This window comes from Aplidium turbinatum, chromosome 7 (genome assembly GCF_918807975.1).
Source record: "Aplidium turbinatum chromosome 7, kaAplTurb1.1, whole genome shotgun sequence".
NCBI classification, from domain to species: Eukaryota; Metazoa; Chordata; class Ascidiacea; order Aplousobranchia; family Polyclinidae; genus Aplidium; species Aplidium turbinatum.
The window spans coordinates 27,284,077-27,302,299 of record NC_137478.1 but is presented as its reverse complement, the minus strand read 5'-3'; the positions used below and the strand labels follow the sequence as shown (position 1 = coordinate 27,302,299).

Genomic DNA, 18,223 nt, shown 5'->3' with positions numbered 1-18,223 from the left:
CCTACCGCGCTCAGCTTGCACTGACGATAATATTTCAGTTTGCAGCAGCTAGGTTACTCAGTTGGGTAAATTTTGTATTGAAAACAAACAATAAAGTATGATAACACTTTTGATGTAGCCTAGCATATAGGCTACTGTTTTTCGTAAACGACGTAGTTGGCTTACTCAATCCAATGAATCACGCGTAGGCTATTGAGGGCAGGGTCGCTGAGACGATATTTCCAGCCTTGTAGCTACCGTACCAATGAGATTCTCGGACCGCAAATGAAGACACTTCGAAGAAAAATGCACAATAACCTAAGAATACGTGGCGGTTTCTTCAAATTTCCGGGCTTCTTTAAATTCCCATACTCTCAAAATACATTACAATTTACAAACAAAAGGCAGATGGTTTTGCATCACCTTCTTGGGAATAACCGTGCCAATGTCGCTTTGTTTTAACGTTAGGTCTAAGTTCGTATGAAGCAAAGTTAATGGCGGTTATGGAAATAGAGAATCAAACAGGATCAAGCATAAAGTCGATGCAACTATAGTTTTGCTGACAGCTAATCACCAAGAAAATCTCAGCTGGTTCATCGCAAGACTGCCTACTTGTTACAGTAAACCCACTAAAAAGCTAATAAGAACACACCTGGATTCTTATGCAATATAGGCTATTCATAAATTCGTATGCCTTAATTTCTTTTGTTTCGAATTGTGGTTTAGACACCAAACATTTGAGTAACAAACTAGTTTAAGCAGTTTCATTGCAACTTGTAAACTTTTTTGGTTTGTCTAACCTAGCGTATTAGCCTATGAGGGTTTATTAATTTGACGAGTGTTCTATAGAATACCGCTTAAAAACCAAAATTACAAGAGCTTCGCGTTTGTTTTTCTGCAATTCCTGCCCAAATATTAACTTTGTGTTGATCTAAACAGGCCAAAATTTCGCACGGAGAAGAACTGACAGCGAATAAATTGTTCTTTATTTCAGTGTTACGTAAGATTTTTTAATGCATAAAGTGTTCTGTGGCTCAAACAAGGTTGAAAACGCTGTTCTGCAGAGTTTTATTGTGTTTGGATTCACTTTTGGCTTTTTTTTAAAAACGCTTTCTGTTTAGTGAAACACTGGGATTACATCTTTCCTTGACGAACTTAACCTGCCCACGGTTTCTACTTCCTGAAAGAAACGTTTTTTTTTATAAGATCTTGTTTAGGGTGGGGTAGGACTGCAGGAGACTCTCTAGATAGGCTTCCAAACCCGAATCATTCCTTCTGTAGGGACTTCCTCTGTTGATACGAAACACCCAGACACAACGACCAAACATACAAAGTTGTATCTTTCATGCAAAAGATAAGTACAGGATTTCTATACTTTACACAATAAACACATAAATAGAATACGCGAAAAACGTGAATAAATTTGTTTCTTTTTGAATAAACATCACCTCCAGGTAAAATGGCATAACTTTTCGTTGTACTGAGGATTGGCAAAACGGGCTTACAATGGTCAATGGGGTAGGGTTAGTCATTCTACCAAGCTGGACGAGCAGAAAAGATGGAATTGAAAAGCTCCCAAGAACCGATTAAAACAGTGAATTGATCGTTGTTGTAATATGACAGCATCTCATTGGTACGGTTTGTCATCAGACGCGAGTTGCGGGTTACAACAGCATTCTGGTTGGATCTTCAAGGAACATCTTAAACTTTTGCAGCCACTGAGCCCCCACAGCCCCATCTACAACCCGATGATCGCAGCTCAAAGTGACAGACATCAACGTAGCTGCTCGCATGCTGAAAAGAACATTACATCTGATAAATTTTTTCAAACTTTTGCTTGATAGATACACTGCCGTGTTAGATATTTTTAAAGTTAAGCTGTAAAGTCTTGGTGAAAAACAGTAGCCTTGTAAAGAACCAATTACAGAGCAACAGAGACTGACACACATGATTAATTGTGGGAATTTTAGTCTCAGACTGAGAAAGATTCGTTGAAAGCTTAATCCTGGCATATTCGCACACTTGTTTAGGGATTGAACCACTGACGCAGAGCCGCTACCGAGTTTGGCAGAGTGAAGTTTCCGATTGTTGTTAAAGTGTTATCTGAACTATTCCATCTACTACTATGTGCCGCTGAATGTACAGCAGCACTTAAACGCATTTCTCAAACGCACAACTCGAGAATCGAACTAGCGCTACTTGATCTTAATGATTTTGTGTTTATAAAGTCAGACGCTTGACCAATTAAGCTATCTGAGCGACTGAGCTCGACTAAAGTATCGGCTGTCTGCGTTTACAAACACGTGCCCAACAAAGCAGGGTTGTCGGTATTTTACCCAACCCAAAACACCCGGGTGTGATAAAACAACCCATAAAAACCCAGAGCTCCATATCTGTCTAATTTTTATCAGAAAATTGAAAAAATGAACCAAAGTAGGCTACTACAAGTCACTTAAAACAAACTTCAAATTAGGACTTATGGATGTGATTGTGAAGGAAATTTCCAAGGATAAATTGAAAACACAGTGGATATTTCTGTGCACAAAATTCAAGTAATGCCACTTTGTACTACGCTAAAACTCATTTATGCAAGAAGGCCTCATAGACAGCCCTTGTGCATTATTTTATTGAGTTATGCTAGCATGTACTGTGAGTGAGAGGCACTTCATTGGTAAAACGTAGTACTTGTGGTGAAATAAGCATGAATCTGCCTTTTTTGCATCTTTTTTAAATAAAACCCCAAAAACCCCGTTTTTTTAAAAAAAAAACATGCGGGTTGGGCTTTTTTAAAAAAACCCGGGTTTTTCTCAACCCTGCAACAAAGCCATACAACAAATACAACACAGCTTATGTATTTTTCTACATACATTGATAAAAACATTTTGAAAGTTTAGAAAAATGCAAATAACTCTTGAAAACCACCGGTTCAACGGTATTTTATTGTACAACAAGGTGGATATTTATTCGTGCATCATACTATTCAAAAAATTGCAAGTGTAGCACTTTTCATTTGACTCTTATAAGCACTCACCCATCATCGGATGTGGAGTCGGGAACAAATTCTCTTCGAGCAGACCCGACCGCAAGAATACATGCTTGAGGAGGATTTATGATGGCGCTGAAGTGTTTGACACCAAACATTCCAAGATTGCTGATCGTGAACGTTCCGCCCTGAAATGACAGTGGGGGGACGTTGTTAACATGATACAGACAGATCATTGAAACCAAACCACTTGTACTCGATTTCATTGCAAGCTCAATGCCTTAAAGTGATAGACCATTGGAAAATAACACACAATTTTCATAATTTCCTGAAAAAGGTAAAAGGGCATAGCTGGCAAGAACACCTTATTGTACTATAGAGTATGCAAGTGTGTTGCAAACTTCAGAACACTTTGTGCGCAACACGGATCAAATTGAAAAAAAAACAAGTTCTGAAGCCGTGTTCTAAAAACTGACCTGAAACTCTTGAGGCTGAAGTTTTCCATCTCTTGCTTTAGCAGCGAGTGCAATGACATCTTCAGAAATCGACACCAGACCTTTTGCGTGAGCGTCAAACACAATCGGAGTGATCAAACCGGATTCCGTACTGACGGCGATACTCATGTCCACAGTGTTAAATCTGAAAGAACAATGCGCAATCAGTTGCAAGTCAAAATCAACATCACACTACGAAAAAAGCACAAAGATCATATTACACTGTAGCAGTGTAGCTATTTGTTGATTTCAAACAAATGTACGAAGATCTCACCGACACACCAAAATAAACCAACTTTTGTATCCTCTTCAGATCACCAGTGAACAAACTTTTAAATGTTTCGTTGCTTGTCTACCAAACAAAGATTTCGTTGGATTCTTCAAAACTTTCACTAACGTTGCGATCAGATAAAACTGAATTACGAAAGAAAATGACTTCAGAAAATTTGATAATTTTCCTAAACAGTTGGTCAGTAAGGGATTTGGCAAGTTTTGTCAACACCAACTTAATAAAAAAAAAAACTTATTGAATTAGTTTTTCGTGATGAAGGATTTTTGCTTTTTGTCCACTTCGAAGCCCTGATCGCAAAACTCTGTTTTTTAAAGCTGGATTAACACAGCCGAGTTGAAAGGACTCTTTCTAAAATTAGCTGAGTGCACACTGCACAGGTGATGTAGCCTACTTACTGTCTAATGAACGTATCCCTCCACGATGAATTGGCCTCAGGAACCTTCAAGCAAGCCTTTGCAGCCGCTTTTATGACGAAGTCATTGACGGACAATTTGGAACCTGACAAAAAAAGGTAAAGCAAAGTTTCAGCAAAATTTGAATTGCCTGGATCATCATCGGCGTATGAGCAGATCTTTCCAGGCTAGATTGGAGGGCAGGAAATCATCAGTCAATCAACAGTCTCGTCGTCTAGGGCCCTCAGACCATGCGCACCGTGGTCTGAGGGCTTGGACGACGAGACTGTTGAGATTTCCAGGATGAAGCCACAAAACATCTAGTTTGACAACAAACATCAGAATTTCAATGAATGGTGATGCACATAGCTTCTCGGCGACGATTGCAAGAAATGTACGTTCAAATGGTATGGAGTGGTGTTGGTAACACAGTTGTGTCTTGACATGACGCTCATATGTAAATGCAAAGATTGGCTTTCTTGCCTTTTACTTAATTAATCTAAATCTTAATTCACTGGCTATTAGCCTCACTAATACCAGACACAAAATTGGTGATATAAAGCATAATAATCAATACAATATTCAACATAATAAACAGCTTAACCAACTAAGAGTTAATTGCCAAAGCTAGTATTACTCAGCTCTGTATTTAATCACTGTTGGATAAAATTATACAGAGTTTTATTCCTAAAAAAAAACAGTCTCACCGCACACAACTACAAGAAAACCGTGATACCTTCACTAGCCAAGTCCTTGTTAAAGGACTTTCGTATATCTAGCACCTTATCCATCTCCACGTCAATAGTGAGGTAATAATGAGGGATGGATTGTTTTGACTCCAACAAGCGCTTGGCAGTGACCTGGTGAAACGATTTCAAACTGATTGATTCAAACTTATATATTTACATCGAACAAACGTTTCTATACTTAAAATGCAGGAGCAGGCAAGGACAAACTATAGTTTTTCGATTCAAATCTCGCTCTTGTAGTAAGAGAAAGTCTTCAACTGTTTGGTAAACTACTTTCGCATTACGTTGTAAGCGTACTTCGTTTTATTTTAATCTGCAATACAGCATGAACAAACTTTATCCTTAAGTAAAATAAACACGTTAAATCGGGTTGTGTGACTTGGCTTTAAAACACGGGAAAATCTCTTGCAAAGTTCAGTATGATGAGTTTGTCGAATAAACAGAAATTCAAGCTTGTGAATTACAAGTTAGAGTCAAGATTCCCAGTCAGTGTGGCAACATGAAATTATTAAAAACTGTCTGTTTCTCTAGTTGAGTTTGTGATGGCCTTTGTCAATAACAAACAAACCTTTCTTATATTAGACAATGGGAAGTCGGTGAAGTCCCCATCGGTAACTACAGGTGATGTGGAGACCACTGGATGTGGAGCATCCATGGGAACAGCTGCTGGCGTTTGAGATAAATCTTTGGCTCGGATTCTTCCTCCAGGACCGGAGCCCATACCTACACAATATCTAACCAGTAAAATCCATCTTTTTTTGCATTGATTCAACGTTTGCAAACGACTGTAAAAAGGACAGATTTTACTAACTGGGTTTGAGGTATTGTACATATCTGATGGAGCATGAAAATTTGGGGGGAAAATGCAACATCTTTCAGAGCAAAGTGTCCTACAGAATAAATCATTGCAACATTTCCTTGTAAATCTTTATTCATTAAAACAAGATCAAGTTGGTTCAAAATTTTAGTCACTCACCAGAAAATTGGCTTAAATTTAAGCCTTTTTCAGCAGCAATTTTTCTTGCAAGAGGACTAACAAATAACCTGTCTCCAGGTTTGGTTGCAGAAGATTGTGCAAGAGGAGCAGGCTCAGGAGGCGAGATCCCAACACTATCTTTAGCAGGGGGAGCAGATGTGGCTTGTGGTTTAGCTGAAGCTACAACATAAAAAAAAATATTAAAATGAAAGCATCACTGTCCAAAGGAAAGTTAAATGAGCTAACCCCACAACATAGCAATAGCATTCAATCAAATCAGTTGTGTGTTGAATTATCGGCAAAACCTTTTAGGCCTGATCAGTGATCATCTACCTTTTTGTCCCTTTTGGTTGTCGATGTTCGTAAGCTTTAAAGCATTTTATTTCAAAAGTTTTATTTTTTATTATTATTTTTTCATAGCTAAGTTTTAATGCATTTCACATACTTTGGTCAGTGTTTTCCGGGTCAGTTGAATATATTTATTACTTTGGCATGAAAAACATGACCAATAATCAATATGCAATATCATGCAATTATCACACAAACCGTAATTGTAATTTGTACAAGAATGACAAAATAATGTAAAATTTCTTCACATCCTCTTTCAGAGCTTGCTTGCACATGAAATTACGAGATGTTTCCCATGAAGGTTACAGCTGGTTCTCTCTAAAAAAGTTGTGATTGGTGCCAAAAAAAGGGAAGATAAAAGAAAACATGGGAAGACATTGCGAAGGATGCCCTGACAAGGGAAACTTAAAATGGAAAATGCCAACAATATAGAGAAGTGGAGGGGTTGCTGCATACAACTGGTCGACCTTGATGTTTCAGGATGAAGACCAGGCTTCTTTGAAGTAAAATGACAAGAGAGAGATTCTAACCACCACATTCCAGAACAAGTATATAATTAAATAATTGATGAATCACCCTTGAAGCAAAACTGACTTACAAAATGTTGTGTTGTTGTAATCGAGTGAATACAATAATTGCAACATATGTTAAGTACACTGAAAAATGCACAGTGACCTCCCCCATTTTCACATCGTACAATATACCAACGCAAAACATAGTCTGCTCAATTTAATGTTATCACATGCACTGCCTTGCAGTTTCTGCAAAATAGATGCCATAGAAAGTATAAACGTACAGTAACTCACCTGTGGAAGAGGCATAGTCTGCAAATGCAGCAACATCATCTTTATTTGACACAATCACACAGAGAGGAGTGCCAAGTGGCAAATCTTTTGTTCCATCTTTTATTAGGATTTTGGCAAGATAACCTATGATTGGGTCAGACTGTTAATTTTTATGTTTTTTTACACACGAAAAGAGTGTTAAAATGTTGTATTTAGTAAAAACGAGACAAATAAATCTGAAAGTTTTGAATAAGAAAGTTTTGACTTTGATAAGAAATATTTCCATACCCTCTTCTTGATGTTCAAGAGCCATCGTTGCCTTATCGGTTTCAATTGTCGCTATAGGATCACCTTCCTCAATTAAGTCACCTTCATTTTTTTCCCACCTGAACAAACGCAAAAAAACTTGAATAAAATACATCACACTTCAACCTTTTTGACATAATATAACCAAATTGTGTTGCAAAAACAGTAAAAATAATAAAATGCAATGATAATACTATACAATATGCGACTATTCAGTGTTGTAGTTTAAAGTTAAATAAACTGACGCTACGATTGTGCCAGTGGTCATGGTGGGTGAAAGTGCCGGAAGGGTGACTACATCGTGTGATGGAAAGTTGCTGCTGGGTTGTTGAATCGGTTGAGAAACTGGCTCTGCTGCTGTTGTTTCATGCTTTTCCACAGGAGCAGGTATTGCACCAGCACTTGTCAATTCATCTGAAATAATTTAGAAAATATTACTTTCAGCAAGGCAATCACTCTAAATATTAGTTTTTATCAACTTGATAATAATAATTTAACTAAAATTAAGACTTCATTTTTCAAATTTGATTGTGAGCCAACATAATCATACCATATGTCGTTTAAGCTGGTAGGCTGTAAGTTGAGTCTCACAGCCATCATGGAAGTATAGTTTAAACACCCTTTAAAGTCTTTTGAAATAATGACATATACAAGAAGAGCATGTACCATTCCATTCATCAAAAAGAGACTGGAGATTATCTCAAACTATCAGGGTTGCCCAATTTTTTTGCAGTGATGCTTTCTTTTACTCAATTATTGCTATCAAAATGCCGTCCCGATAGCTCAATTGGTTAGCGTGTCACTTATGGAACGAAGAAACTTTAAAATCAATAGCGGCGCTGGTTCGACTCTCAGGGTATGTGCTTGAGCAACGCACGCTAAGGACTGCTTTCCATTCAGCGGCATCTAATGAATGGAATAATTCCCCGGCAACAAGACTTCAACAATCGGAAACTTTAATCTGTCAATCTCGGTGACCGGGCCTGCAATACTGATTCAAAGCCTCTAAATTCTACAAGTATGGGAACGTTCAAATATTACGTAACGCCTTCGAGGGGGAGGGGGGGTTTATGCAAAGCGTTACATTAGCGTCACATCAGGGGGGAGGGGGTTCAAGCAAAACGTTACGTAACGCTTTCGAGTACGAAATGGTAGTTTTTTGTGCTGAATTCGTAGTGAAAAAGTGTTACATGGGGGAGGGGGGGATTGAAAAAGCGTTACGTTGGCGTTACATGGGGGAGGGGAGGGTCAAAAATTCGGAAAAAAAGCGTTACGTAATATTTGAACGTTCCCTATGTGAAACTGCCAGGATTACGCTCTGCAAGAAGCTTTCCCAGTCCAAGGATAAAGATTCAATCAATCAATCATAGTTAAACTTTTCTAATACAAATAACCAAGTAAAATGGAAGCGTCATTGCACAGCAACTGTACAACCGTCAATGTCAATTATAACTTGAGAATCAGTTGAGTTTAAATTCAACTAACATAGCCCACATACATAACTAATAATGACACTGATCAACAGTACAAACAAATAGTTATCGTATCCTTCCTAGATGCCAGTATGCTACATATTATTATAAGCCTATGATGAAATTGCCTTCACCTCGTTTAGTAGTAAATATCATACCTAAATTAATATTTTTGAAAGCTTGTAAGTCTTCTTCATTCTCTACAGTTATGGCAACAAGAGTTCCAAGTGGTATATCTTTTGTTCCTTCTTTGACTATTATCTTTGCTATATACCCCTCGTCAGCAGCTTCAAAACCCATTGTTGCCTTATCAGTTTCTATATCAGCCAACAAGTCACCGGCCTCGAAGTGGTCTCCTTCTTTTACATGCCACTGTACGATTGTTCCCATTTCCATGGTAGGAGACAAAGCAGGAAGCAGGACTTTGGTGTGTGAAGGAAGTGAAAGACATCGTACTTGATTGTTAAACAATGATTGGTATTGACTTGGTATAAGCTTATTGGAACTCAGAAAATGATAATATTTTGTGTTGTATTTTATGTGTTTGTCAGTGAGTAAATTTGAATGTAACAGTGCTGCTGTATTACATCTCCCGCTTTTGTCAGCTAAAAGCCTTTCGGTCAAAAAGCAATCATGCTTTGTTTTACTTAATGCACGAACCAGTCCACGACGTAACATTTTCAGATAAAAAATTGTACTAACAAACTTCAAAAGTGACTTCAATAAATCCACATTTAAAAGTTTAAAACACTACTCCATTCCAATGAAAAGTAACAAGCATCTGCAATTTACAGCAATGTATCTTAATCCTTCACAATAGATACAGTAGAACTTGGATAACTCGTCTTCGGAAAACTCGTCAGTTTGCCCAAGTCGTCAATGATTGGCAGGACCTGGCAGAAAGCCTATCTTTTGTACACAATCAAGTTCGGTTAGGTGGTCATTGCATAATTCGTCAATTCGATTATGTCGTCACTGTTTTTCTTCCCCTGGGACCTAAAATTCGTCTAAGATGTCATCCACCCAAATGCTGACGTGACATTTACAGACTCTTTGGAGAAGAAATTACTGCGCTAAGACGTGTGCACGCACACACTCTATCGGGCCAGACGCACATGCGTGGAGTATGTTGGTCTGGTCGATTGCGGGTGTGCGCGCATGTGCTCTGTTGCCGATAAGAGAAGCGCTGTTCAGACAACGCCGGTTCAGCACGTGAGTGGTTCATTTGCGACAATACTGTTTTGTGTAAACAAAAGTTGCAGCAACGCAAGATATCGAAGAGAAAGTGGTGAATTTGCAAGCTCACTATCAAAAATGCATGACTACTTGGTTGACAAGACACTTGCAAGCAAAACACAGTCAAAAATACCTGTGTTCTTCAGTTAAGCTGTTAAGTGCGTTATTACTATACTTTATTGTGTACCGTAATTAAATTCTTTTCTTGCTTTCCTTTTCGTCTCACTTTACCACTATCGCATTTAATTAGGTCGCGGAGCACCATTAAATTAATGCAACGCGAAACAATGGCAAAATTTAGCTGTTTGCATTGGTCGTCAGTTCGCGTAAGTCGTCACTTTTTCTGTTCTCCCTGGGGTGACGAGTTATCCAAGTTCTACTGTATATATAAAAATTTATACATAGTCATTATATTTACCGTTCAATGCAACAACATACTTTTCACATTGTGAATTGCAGATAGAACACAACTCTATAGTTGTCGAGTCAATTTCCAGTGTGGCATGTCATTAAATATCTTGGCAAGACATATCCACATTCTGAATTGGATGCCTGTTTAACTGTCAAACAGAGACTTTCGCCAACAAAGCAAGCAGCCCAATAAGTTGGTAAAAGCAGTATGACACTCTCCTGCAAACAAAAGCATCTAGCTGAACCCTGGGGCTTTTTTCGCTGAGACTTTTCGGTCATTTGTCCGAAATGACTTGAAAAAATTCGGTCATTTTTTACTTATTTTGGTCATTTTGTCTGATGAAAATATTTCCTTTCAAGTAGCTGATACAAACCAAAATTTGCACTTCCTGACTAGCTACAACATTAAGTTTCACTGAGAAACGTATATATTTTTTCGGACATTTTGACCAAATTGACTATATTTTTTTCGGACATTTTGTTAAAAAATCGGTCAATGACCGATAAATGACCGAAAAAAAAACCCAGAGCTGAACTAACTTTGCTTTAGATTAGGGTTTCTCTTGAAATTTCTCCAGATTTGACCGTGACTGAACAAAACACTTACTGGCATGCCTAAATAATGGGAGCAGCTGACATGATTACTCTCCACTCCTTTGCTGAGCTTCCTATTATGTGTTGTATTGCATCTGCAATTGCAGTGTGTTGTTGTTGCAGGGTCTGCTACTATTTGGTGAGTCCGATTCGGTGAGTTCCTAACCTCTAACCCCTAACCCTAAAACGGCAATGATAATTAGGCTACGGTACCAGATAATTTTTTTAAAAAATTGAAAAAATTCACCGAATAAGGATCGGACTCACCGAATCGGACTCACCGAAACGGACTTACCAAAACGGATCATAGCGGTTGTTGCAATGGGTGAAAAATAAAATACTATTAATTTAACCACTCTTTTGCAAAAAGAAAAGACAACATTATAAGCATTTGGTTGCAGAATTAAGACTTTATTATGCGTGTTTGCAACTCACATATCAATCAATAAACAATCTTAACAAATCAAAGTAAGTTACTAGGTTAATGCAACAAAAACGAGTAAATATTACAAACTAGCATAGACCTAAACAAATTCACCTAAAAGTGTACACTACCCTAATAGAGAACAACTTTATATCAATATTATACAACATGAATTAGAAACGTTGAGTGAACACTATTTATTGCATATTACCTTGTAGGCTAAATGGGTAGCCTACTTTTATGGTAAACCTGACAGTAAACGAAACACTATATATGCATACAGTATGCATAGGCGCCACCTTTTCAAAAAACCGTGGGGGGCGAGAAAGGTGATGACGTCATAACCATAACGCTATTTTACTCAATTAAAATAGTCTTTGATTAAGCTTAGTGTCTTGTTTATATTGACAGTTGACACCTCGGTCCTAGGTCGCAAACCGAATTTATTAGAACCGCTGCTTGAAACGATTAGTTTTACGCATGCTGTACGCCTAAAGCTGTATTTTAAAGCCTGTATTTTAAAGCCTAGTTGTAAAAATTTTGATATTGTTAGCTCATAATTGGAACTGTTGGAAAACAAGCCGATTCATTTCCTTTTCGTGCGAGTGAATAACAACGATCAAGACAGTGAAGTTATCGAAATAAAACGCAAAAAATCATGATCTCAAGTAGAGTAGAGACCCGCTATCAGTTTTATTAACCTCGTTTTGCTAATTACTTATTTTTAAAGCGCTAACAACGACAAAGTGTTTTCTGTTTTTTTATCAAAAGTCTTTACTCTTTATAGTCTTTTATCGAATACCGTATATACTCGAGTATAAATCAAGATGTTCGCAAGTGATTTTCACCTCAAAAAGACAGGTTCAACTTATACACAGGACAAGCTGTTGTCTCCAGCTCGGCAGTTTTCAAAATTTTTGCTGGGGCGAAATCATTGCCGACGTAGATTACGGAGTGTGTAATGGCGTAGTCGTCGGCTGAAATCAAAATTTTGAATACGTTTATTTGCAGTCATTCAAACTTATGTAAGCTTCAAATTTAATGATTACTTGTCAATTCTAAACCTTATGCAATGTTAAGCAGTATGCAAAGCTCACGAGACAAAAACAGCGGAAGGAGCTGTTTTAAGAGATCAATTTTTTTATTTTTGCGTGTAGGATATAATCGTTCTTATTACGTAACATTCCATGATCGTTGAAGTCGATGTCAAACCTTAGCGGCCGCATAAAACGATGTCAGTTGGCTTGGTGATAATAGCCGTAAGAGGCGTCGTTAAGGCAGGTAATATCTGCGACCAAAACCATTGAACACCTTTTCTTTTATCGGTTTTCGATTTAATTCTCACACATTGCGAACAAAACAATGCGTTCTGTTGAATCATAATTGATCTCACAGCGGGAAGACCTCGTTGACAATAGCGCGTCTAATTTAGCTGGTTTACTTAATATTGCAATGAAGAGTTACATGACTATTCTAGCAGCGTAAGTTACTCTACCAATCTACCATCTACTTTGAAATTTCCATACCGTATGAGAAAGCCAGCTGCTGTTTTGCGGGCAAAAGCAACGTAAGTGTTTTATCTTGGCAGTGGCTATTTGACCGGCTCCGGTCTTTGAATCTGAAACACTATTTGACCGGTCATGACGTCACTACATAAGCACTTTTTTCTTTTTCTCTTTCAAAGCAACAGACGAGAAGCGCCGATATAAGTTCTAACTTCAACACGAATTTTTCGACTCAGTCCGTGGCGCGTGCGATACGTCTCCGGCTGCCAATCTAGAAGGGATGAGTTCGATACCATCCGAAAGCATTCTTTTTTTTCATTTTTTTTTTTTATCTAAATTTTGACCCGAAGCGCATTTTTGTGGTCAATTTTTAATTTGAGTAGCCTTTCTCACACCGACAAAGAATGTTGCTGAGGAAAGTGTCACAAAAAGGCTGAGTTTTAACCTATGGAAATTCCGAGACTAGCTCTACCCTCAGTGGGAAGCAGTGCAACAGATAAAATTTGGTCGGTTGGTTAAGGGGAAATGCTTTTTAAGGTAATGATGGATTTCGACTTGGCTGGATGGGGAAGAAGCTCGAGTAGGTCATACATGGGTGGAAAAATAACAGAGTTAAGAGGCCTGGTATCTTCATCTCAACCAGCTACGTACAGACAGTGCGTACGCAAAGTCTGAGTGTACTTGTATGCAGTGTTTTTTTTAAGGTGTATTGGGGGACCGAAACGGTCCCCCAAATTTCTCCAGCGGTTTCCCAAAATTTGGACTTGCAACTACAGTAGAAAAGTAATGGTTGTTTCTCGCTATGTCTTGTCGATAATACGAATATAGCCTACGATCAATAGTTCACGTCCGGAAAAAAGAATAAGTGGAAGTACAGCTAACAGCTGAATCAAAGAGTTATTCACAAAAGAAGTGCACCTTCGATACTCGTCAATGTATATTTCTGATTTATGGCGCATAATGATCAGTTTTTACGTGTGGAAACATAACAAGCAGAAGCCAACAAGCACACTTTCTTTGATTGTGCAGCAAACTTGTTCGGCGGCCGTGTTGGCCAGGCTGTTTGGTCGCTGTCACAATCATTTAAGCTGTGCCTTGTCGAATAATTCATTTTATGTTGCGTTGATTGTATGTAGTTATGGCTATTTTTTGGTATTTAAATGAAACACTTGCGGTTTCTTAAAACTACTTAGCGGTCACCCAAATCAAACCTTAAAAAAAACCCTGCTTGTATGTACAGTAGCCTAAACAAAATCTATGTATCATTGCTGTTATCAGTCACAGTAAGATATCTTGCTTTATGCCTCTCAACATCCAACATAAGCTCTAAAGAAAACTAGCGAGGAAATGAACAAATGAGACTTTTGTTTCGACAACCAATTTGCCAAATCCCAAACCCAAATGATTATTGATCAAATCAGAACAAGACAGTAAAGTTGCCATTTAAAAATTGATTTTTTTTTTGTTTACATTGCAAATAGATGAAACAGAGTATTTAAATGTCAATTCAAGTTGCAAAAACAGAACTTCAAAACAAAACGCCAAAAAATGCCAATATACTAATCCAAAAAAAGCATGCTATTTGCATTTAAAAACTTTAACTTTTTCGAGCTTTGCAATAAAACTCCAATATGGCAACTCTAGCAATGACCTTCTGAAAAATTATGATAAAAATTTGGCGTTAATTTGTGCCACATTTTCTGGCCAATTTTGAGAAGATTTTCTTACAAGTCAGCAGTGCCAGTTAGGAACTGAACAAATGACAGTTGAGCGATAGACAACTGAGCGAGTAACATTTCAGCAATTGGCAAATGATAAAACTGAGCAAGTACGTAACAACTGAACAAGCCGAAGCTTAGCATGTCACAAGTAAAATTCAGTTTAGCAAGGGCGAATTGAATAAGCCTTTTTCGTTGCTCGAAAGAAAAGAAAAAAGCAAGTGATGACCAAGCAAGTCCAAACTGAGCAAGTAAATCTCATTTGTTGCCTTGACAGTACGGTAGCTAAAGTGTAGCCTACTTGCTGAATTAAAGCACTTGCTGTCAGATAGTGTACGCTTAAGCAATGCATATTTAGGATAACTCTCCGTCTAGCGACATTTATCAGACGACCAGCTCATGTCGAGAGTCGAACCAGGTTCCTGTTATTGAAAAGCGAGCGCTTTATATTACCTTTGCCATCCCATTTTATCGTACTACCCAATGCAAAATTATCATCACTGCTCTTTTCCAAAAAATGAAAAAAATTCTATTTTAATGAAAAATTTGCAGCGGTTTAATGTAGACTAATAGTAGGCGAAATATAAACAACTGCTGGTTCGATACCGTAGCTCATGCAATTCATCCGCATTTTTAAAATTATTTTCGAAACGTAAACACTCTTCTAAATAAAAAAAAAAACGATTTTTTTGCAAACCATTTGGTGTGTACGATTGAGCCTACGTTTGTGTCCAAAATGGCATTTTCACTATTTTTTGTGAAAAAAACGGATGAGTAAGCTAATTTATAAAAAACGCCGCTTCGATGTTTCCAACTGTTGTATCGCGTTCATGTAGAGGGCGCTTCAGTAGTTTTCCTTGGAGATTTTGCAAGAAACCCCCATTTTATGATGTGTAGATATGTAAGGTGTTGCGATTTTTCATACGAAATCAATCAGTTGTAGGTTATAGAATTTTTCATTTTGGACAATTGACAAGCGTTTTGTATAGCAGCAATCAACAGTCACGTCATTCATTCATTAACTAAAATTCATTTAGTAAATTATTCAAAAACAACCTACATAGTAGGCTATTAAATAAATTTCCTAATCGCACAGTGGTAACAAAATTTAGTTTAATGATAAGATGACCTATAGGCTAAGTTAGATTAGATGACCAGCTGATCTGGTCGGATAACATAAAACATGTATCGCATCAGTTGGTAAGATATTCAGAAATTTTATATCAATTACGTGACTATATATCGCAAAATACGCTAATATTTTTTATTACATCTTAGTGTAGGTAGGAACAGCCACTAAAACTTTTCTTAATGAGGTTGACGTAACACTCAATAATGTTGCTTTTTTTGTGCGGGAAGGATCGACAAATAAAAAAACATCTCTCTTTTCCTTTATCACGAAAACTCATTCACCCTATCCTTTCCCTCATGGTGCGCGTTGTATCGCTCATATTGTCACCGGTGTACAGTTAGTCTACATAGGCTTGCCGGGAATCTCACAGTGTTAAAAAATCAAAGTTTTCATAAACCATTGTATCTCTTATTTGAGGGTTTTGAAATCAATCCTTTCATAATTTGACATTCGATAGGCAGCATTGTTTTTTTTTTGTCTTTCAGCAGAAACAGCTGTTTTCCATTTACATGTAAATTGCTTGGCCTGCAAATCTTTTGTTTCAAAGGTTCTTTTTTTACTCTTGGGCAGCGGTAGTGGCGGACTGGCGGTGACTCTGGGTGGGTGCCAGGGAGTGTAGAAAAGCCATCTGCAAATATACATTGTCTGAACAATCCGATAGCGGGCAAATCGGTCCAATAAAATTTGTAGACTTTTTCAGAAACGTGCTCAAAACCGGACAATAGAATGACAATTTAGTTGTATGGCAGCACAGCCAGTTAATAGCTTTTCAGTAGCCATCGCACATAGCCTACAGGGAGAAAAAATGTTGCTGGGCCAAATAGTTGTGAAATAATCTCCTAAGGTTGAAACAAATTTGATCAAATCTAAATCATCAGGAATTCATCATCAGGTCGGCTACAAGAAACGCAGAAAATGCTATATGTAGACTTATGTTTTTTTCAATCACCGTATGCTAAGGGGAATAGTTTAGCGGTTTAGCCTACTATGCAGTGAAAACTAGAATAGCCCATACTTTACACTCGTCACACCACAAAAGTTGTTTCACTTTTAAGTAAATTCATAATTAACCGACATAAGCTACGCAATACGCATACTATATTGTAAGCAATAGGATGCAGACTACTTTTTTCTTGATTGGTAATAAAAGCCAGATAATTAGTCTTTAGTTTTTTTAATCTTGATTTTTTTAGGTTGATTCAACGTTTGTTGATGTTGAATTCGTGTAAAATACGTCAGATTTCGTGGCTGTAAAACTTGCCGTTGTGAACATTTTGATGTTCATTTTTTTCCTGTTAATTAATGGATGATCTTTAATCACGTGACCAAGCGATTTTATTGTAGCTTCTATCACCTACAAGTAGAACAATAAATCAGTAAGTTACTTTTTAGTTGGCACAAGGTTTTGTCAGAGATTTTGCACTGATATGAATCAGGGAAATGAATGCGATTATAACACATTAGTACCACATCAGTAGGCTACACTAATGGTTGGACGTTTCGGACTTACATCTATAAAGAAGATATAGAATTTATATCTAGCCGACAGTAGCCCATTACGCCATTAGGTACTGGTTTGTTTTTAGAACAATCGTGTCACGTTGTAGGTTTACGTCAGGGTAGAAACCTTTTCAAATGTTAATAACTTTTGTGCAATGATATTTGCAGATCAATGTCTGCTGTGTGAGTCACATTTGACAAAGTTAACGATTTTGCTTTCGTGATGCAATGATTTTGTCTCATTCTATTGACATTTTGTTGCTCTGTTGCCAAACCCAGACGCCTACGTGTAATTACTCAACCAAACCTGGCTTGATGTGTACTCGACAAACTGTAGATCAGTAGCATAGCCAAGAACTTTTAAAGGGAGGATTTGAATCAGGGATATCTAGAGAAGGGGATATGAAGGCTCGCAGCGATTGCCTTATTCTCATGACACTACCAGGGCGATAGTTTGTAGTGCTTTAAATATGTGGTTCTTTTTAAAATCATAAAAAGTTTTGTAGTGCAGCTGGTGCAATGAGCTACAGAAGACAGTTAGCGAATGTTACGTAAAGCATATTTAAAGAATACTTGTAAAGCAAGCAGGCGCGGATTTATGGGGGGGGGCCCAGGGGGCCCGGGCCCCCCCCCGAAATTTTGTAAAAAATTGTAGAAATTGTATGTTTCCGCATCAAATGGTTTGATATGCTTCTAAACAGCTGATATTAGTCCCTCGGCATCACAAGTGATGAAAATGGTTGTTTTAATGTCTATTTTATAGCATATCGTATATGTCGTAGTATCATTGTTCATATCTGTTTAGCTTTTTCTTTCTTTTTAATTGATTTTCAATTTTTCTGGCCCCCCCCGAAAAAAACTCTTAGATTCGCGCCTGAAAGCAAGTATATCGGTAGTTGAATTAACAAGCAACCATGAGCATGCTGT

The 18,223-nt window shown here is 37.6% G+C and overlaps 1 protein-coding gene across 1 annotated transcript; it reads right to left on the bottom strand.

The window, feature by feature from the left end:
- Positions 1-1,297: 1,297 nt before the first annotated feature.
- LOC145774890 (dihydrolipoyllysine-residue acetyltransferase component of pyruvate dehydrogenase complex, mitochondrial-like) lies at positions 1,298-9,553 on the bottom strand. Its single transcript, XM_082586221.1, has 11 exons — positions 8,935-9,553; positions 7,550-7,718; positions 7,287-7,384; positions 7,020-7,142; positions 5,866-6,045; positions 5,458-5,612; positions 4,877-5,000; positions 4,144-4,246; positions 3,439-3,601; positions 3,011-3,150; positions 1,298-1,773 (listed from the first exon to the last, which is right to left on the bottom strand). The coding sequence occupies exons 1-11, from the start codon at positions 9,452-9,454 to the stop codon at positions 1,644-1,646; spliced, it is 1,905 nt and encodes a 634-aa protein (XP_082442347.1). The 5' UTR covers positions 9,455-9,553; the 3' UTR covers positions 1,298-1,643.
- Between the last annotated feature and the right edge of the window lie 8,670 nt (positions 9,554-18,223).

Coding starts and splice junctions, on each gene's coding strand:
- LOC145774890 (XM_082586221.1), bottom strand. CDS start 9,454: ATGTTACGTCGTGGACTGGTTCGTGCATTAAGTAAAACAAAGCATGAT. Junction 7,143..7,286: donor TCTTGAACATCAAGAAGAGG/GTATGGAAATAT, acceptor ACCCAATCATAG/GTTATCTTGCCAAAATCCTA. Junction 5,613..5,865: donor AAATTTAAGCCAATTTTCTG/GTGAGTGACTAA, acceptor GATATTGTGTAG/GTATGGGCTCCGGTCCTGGA.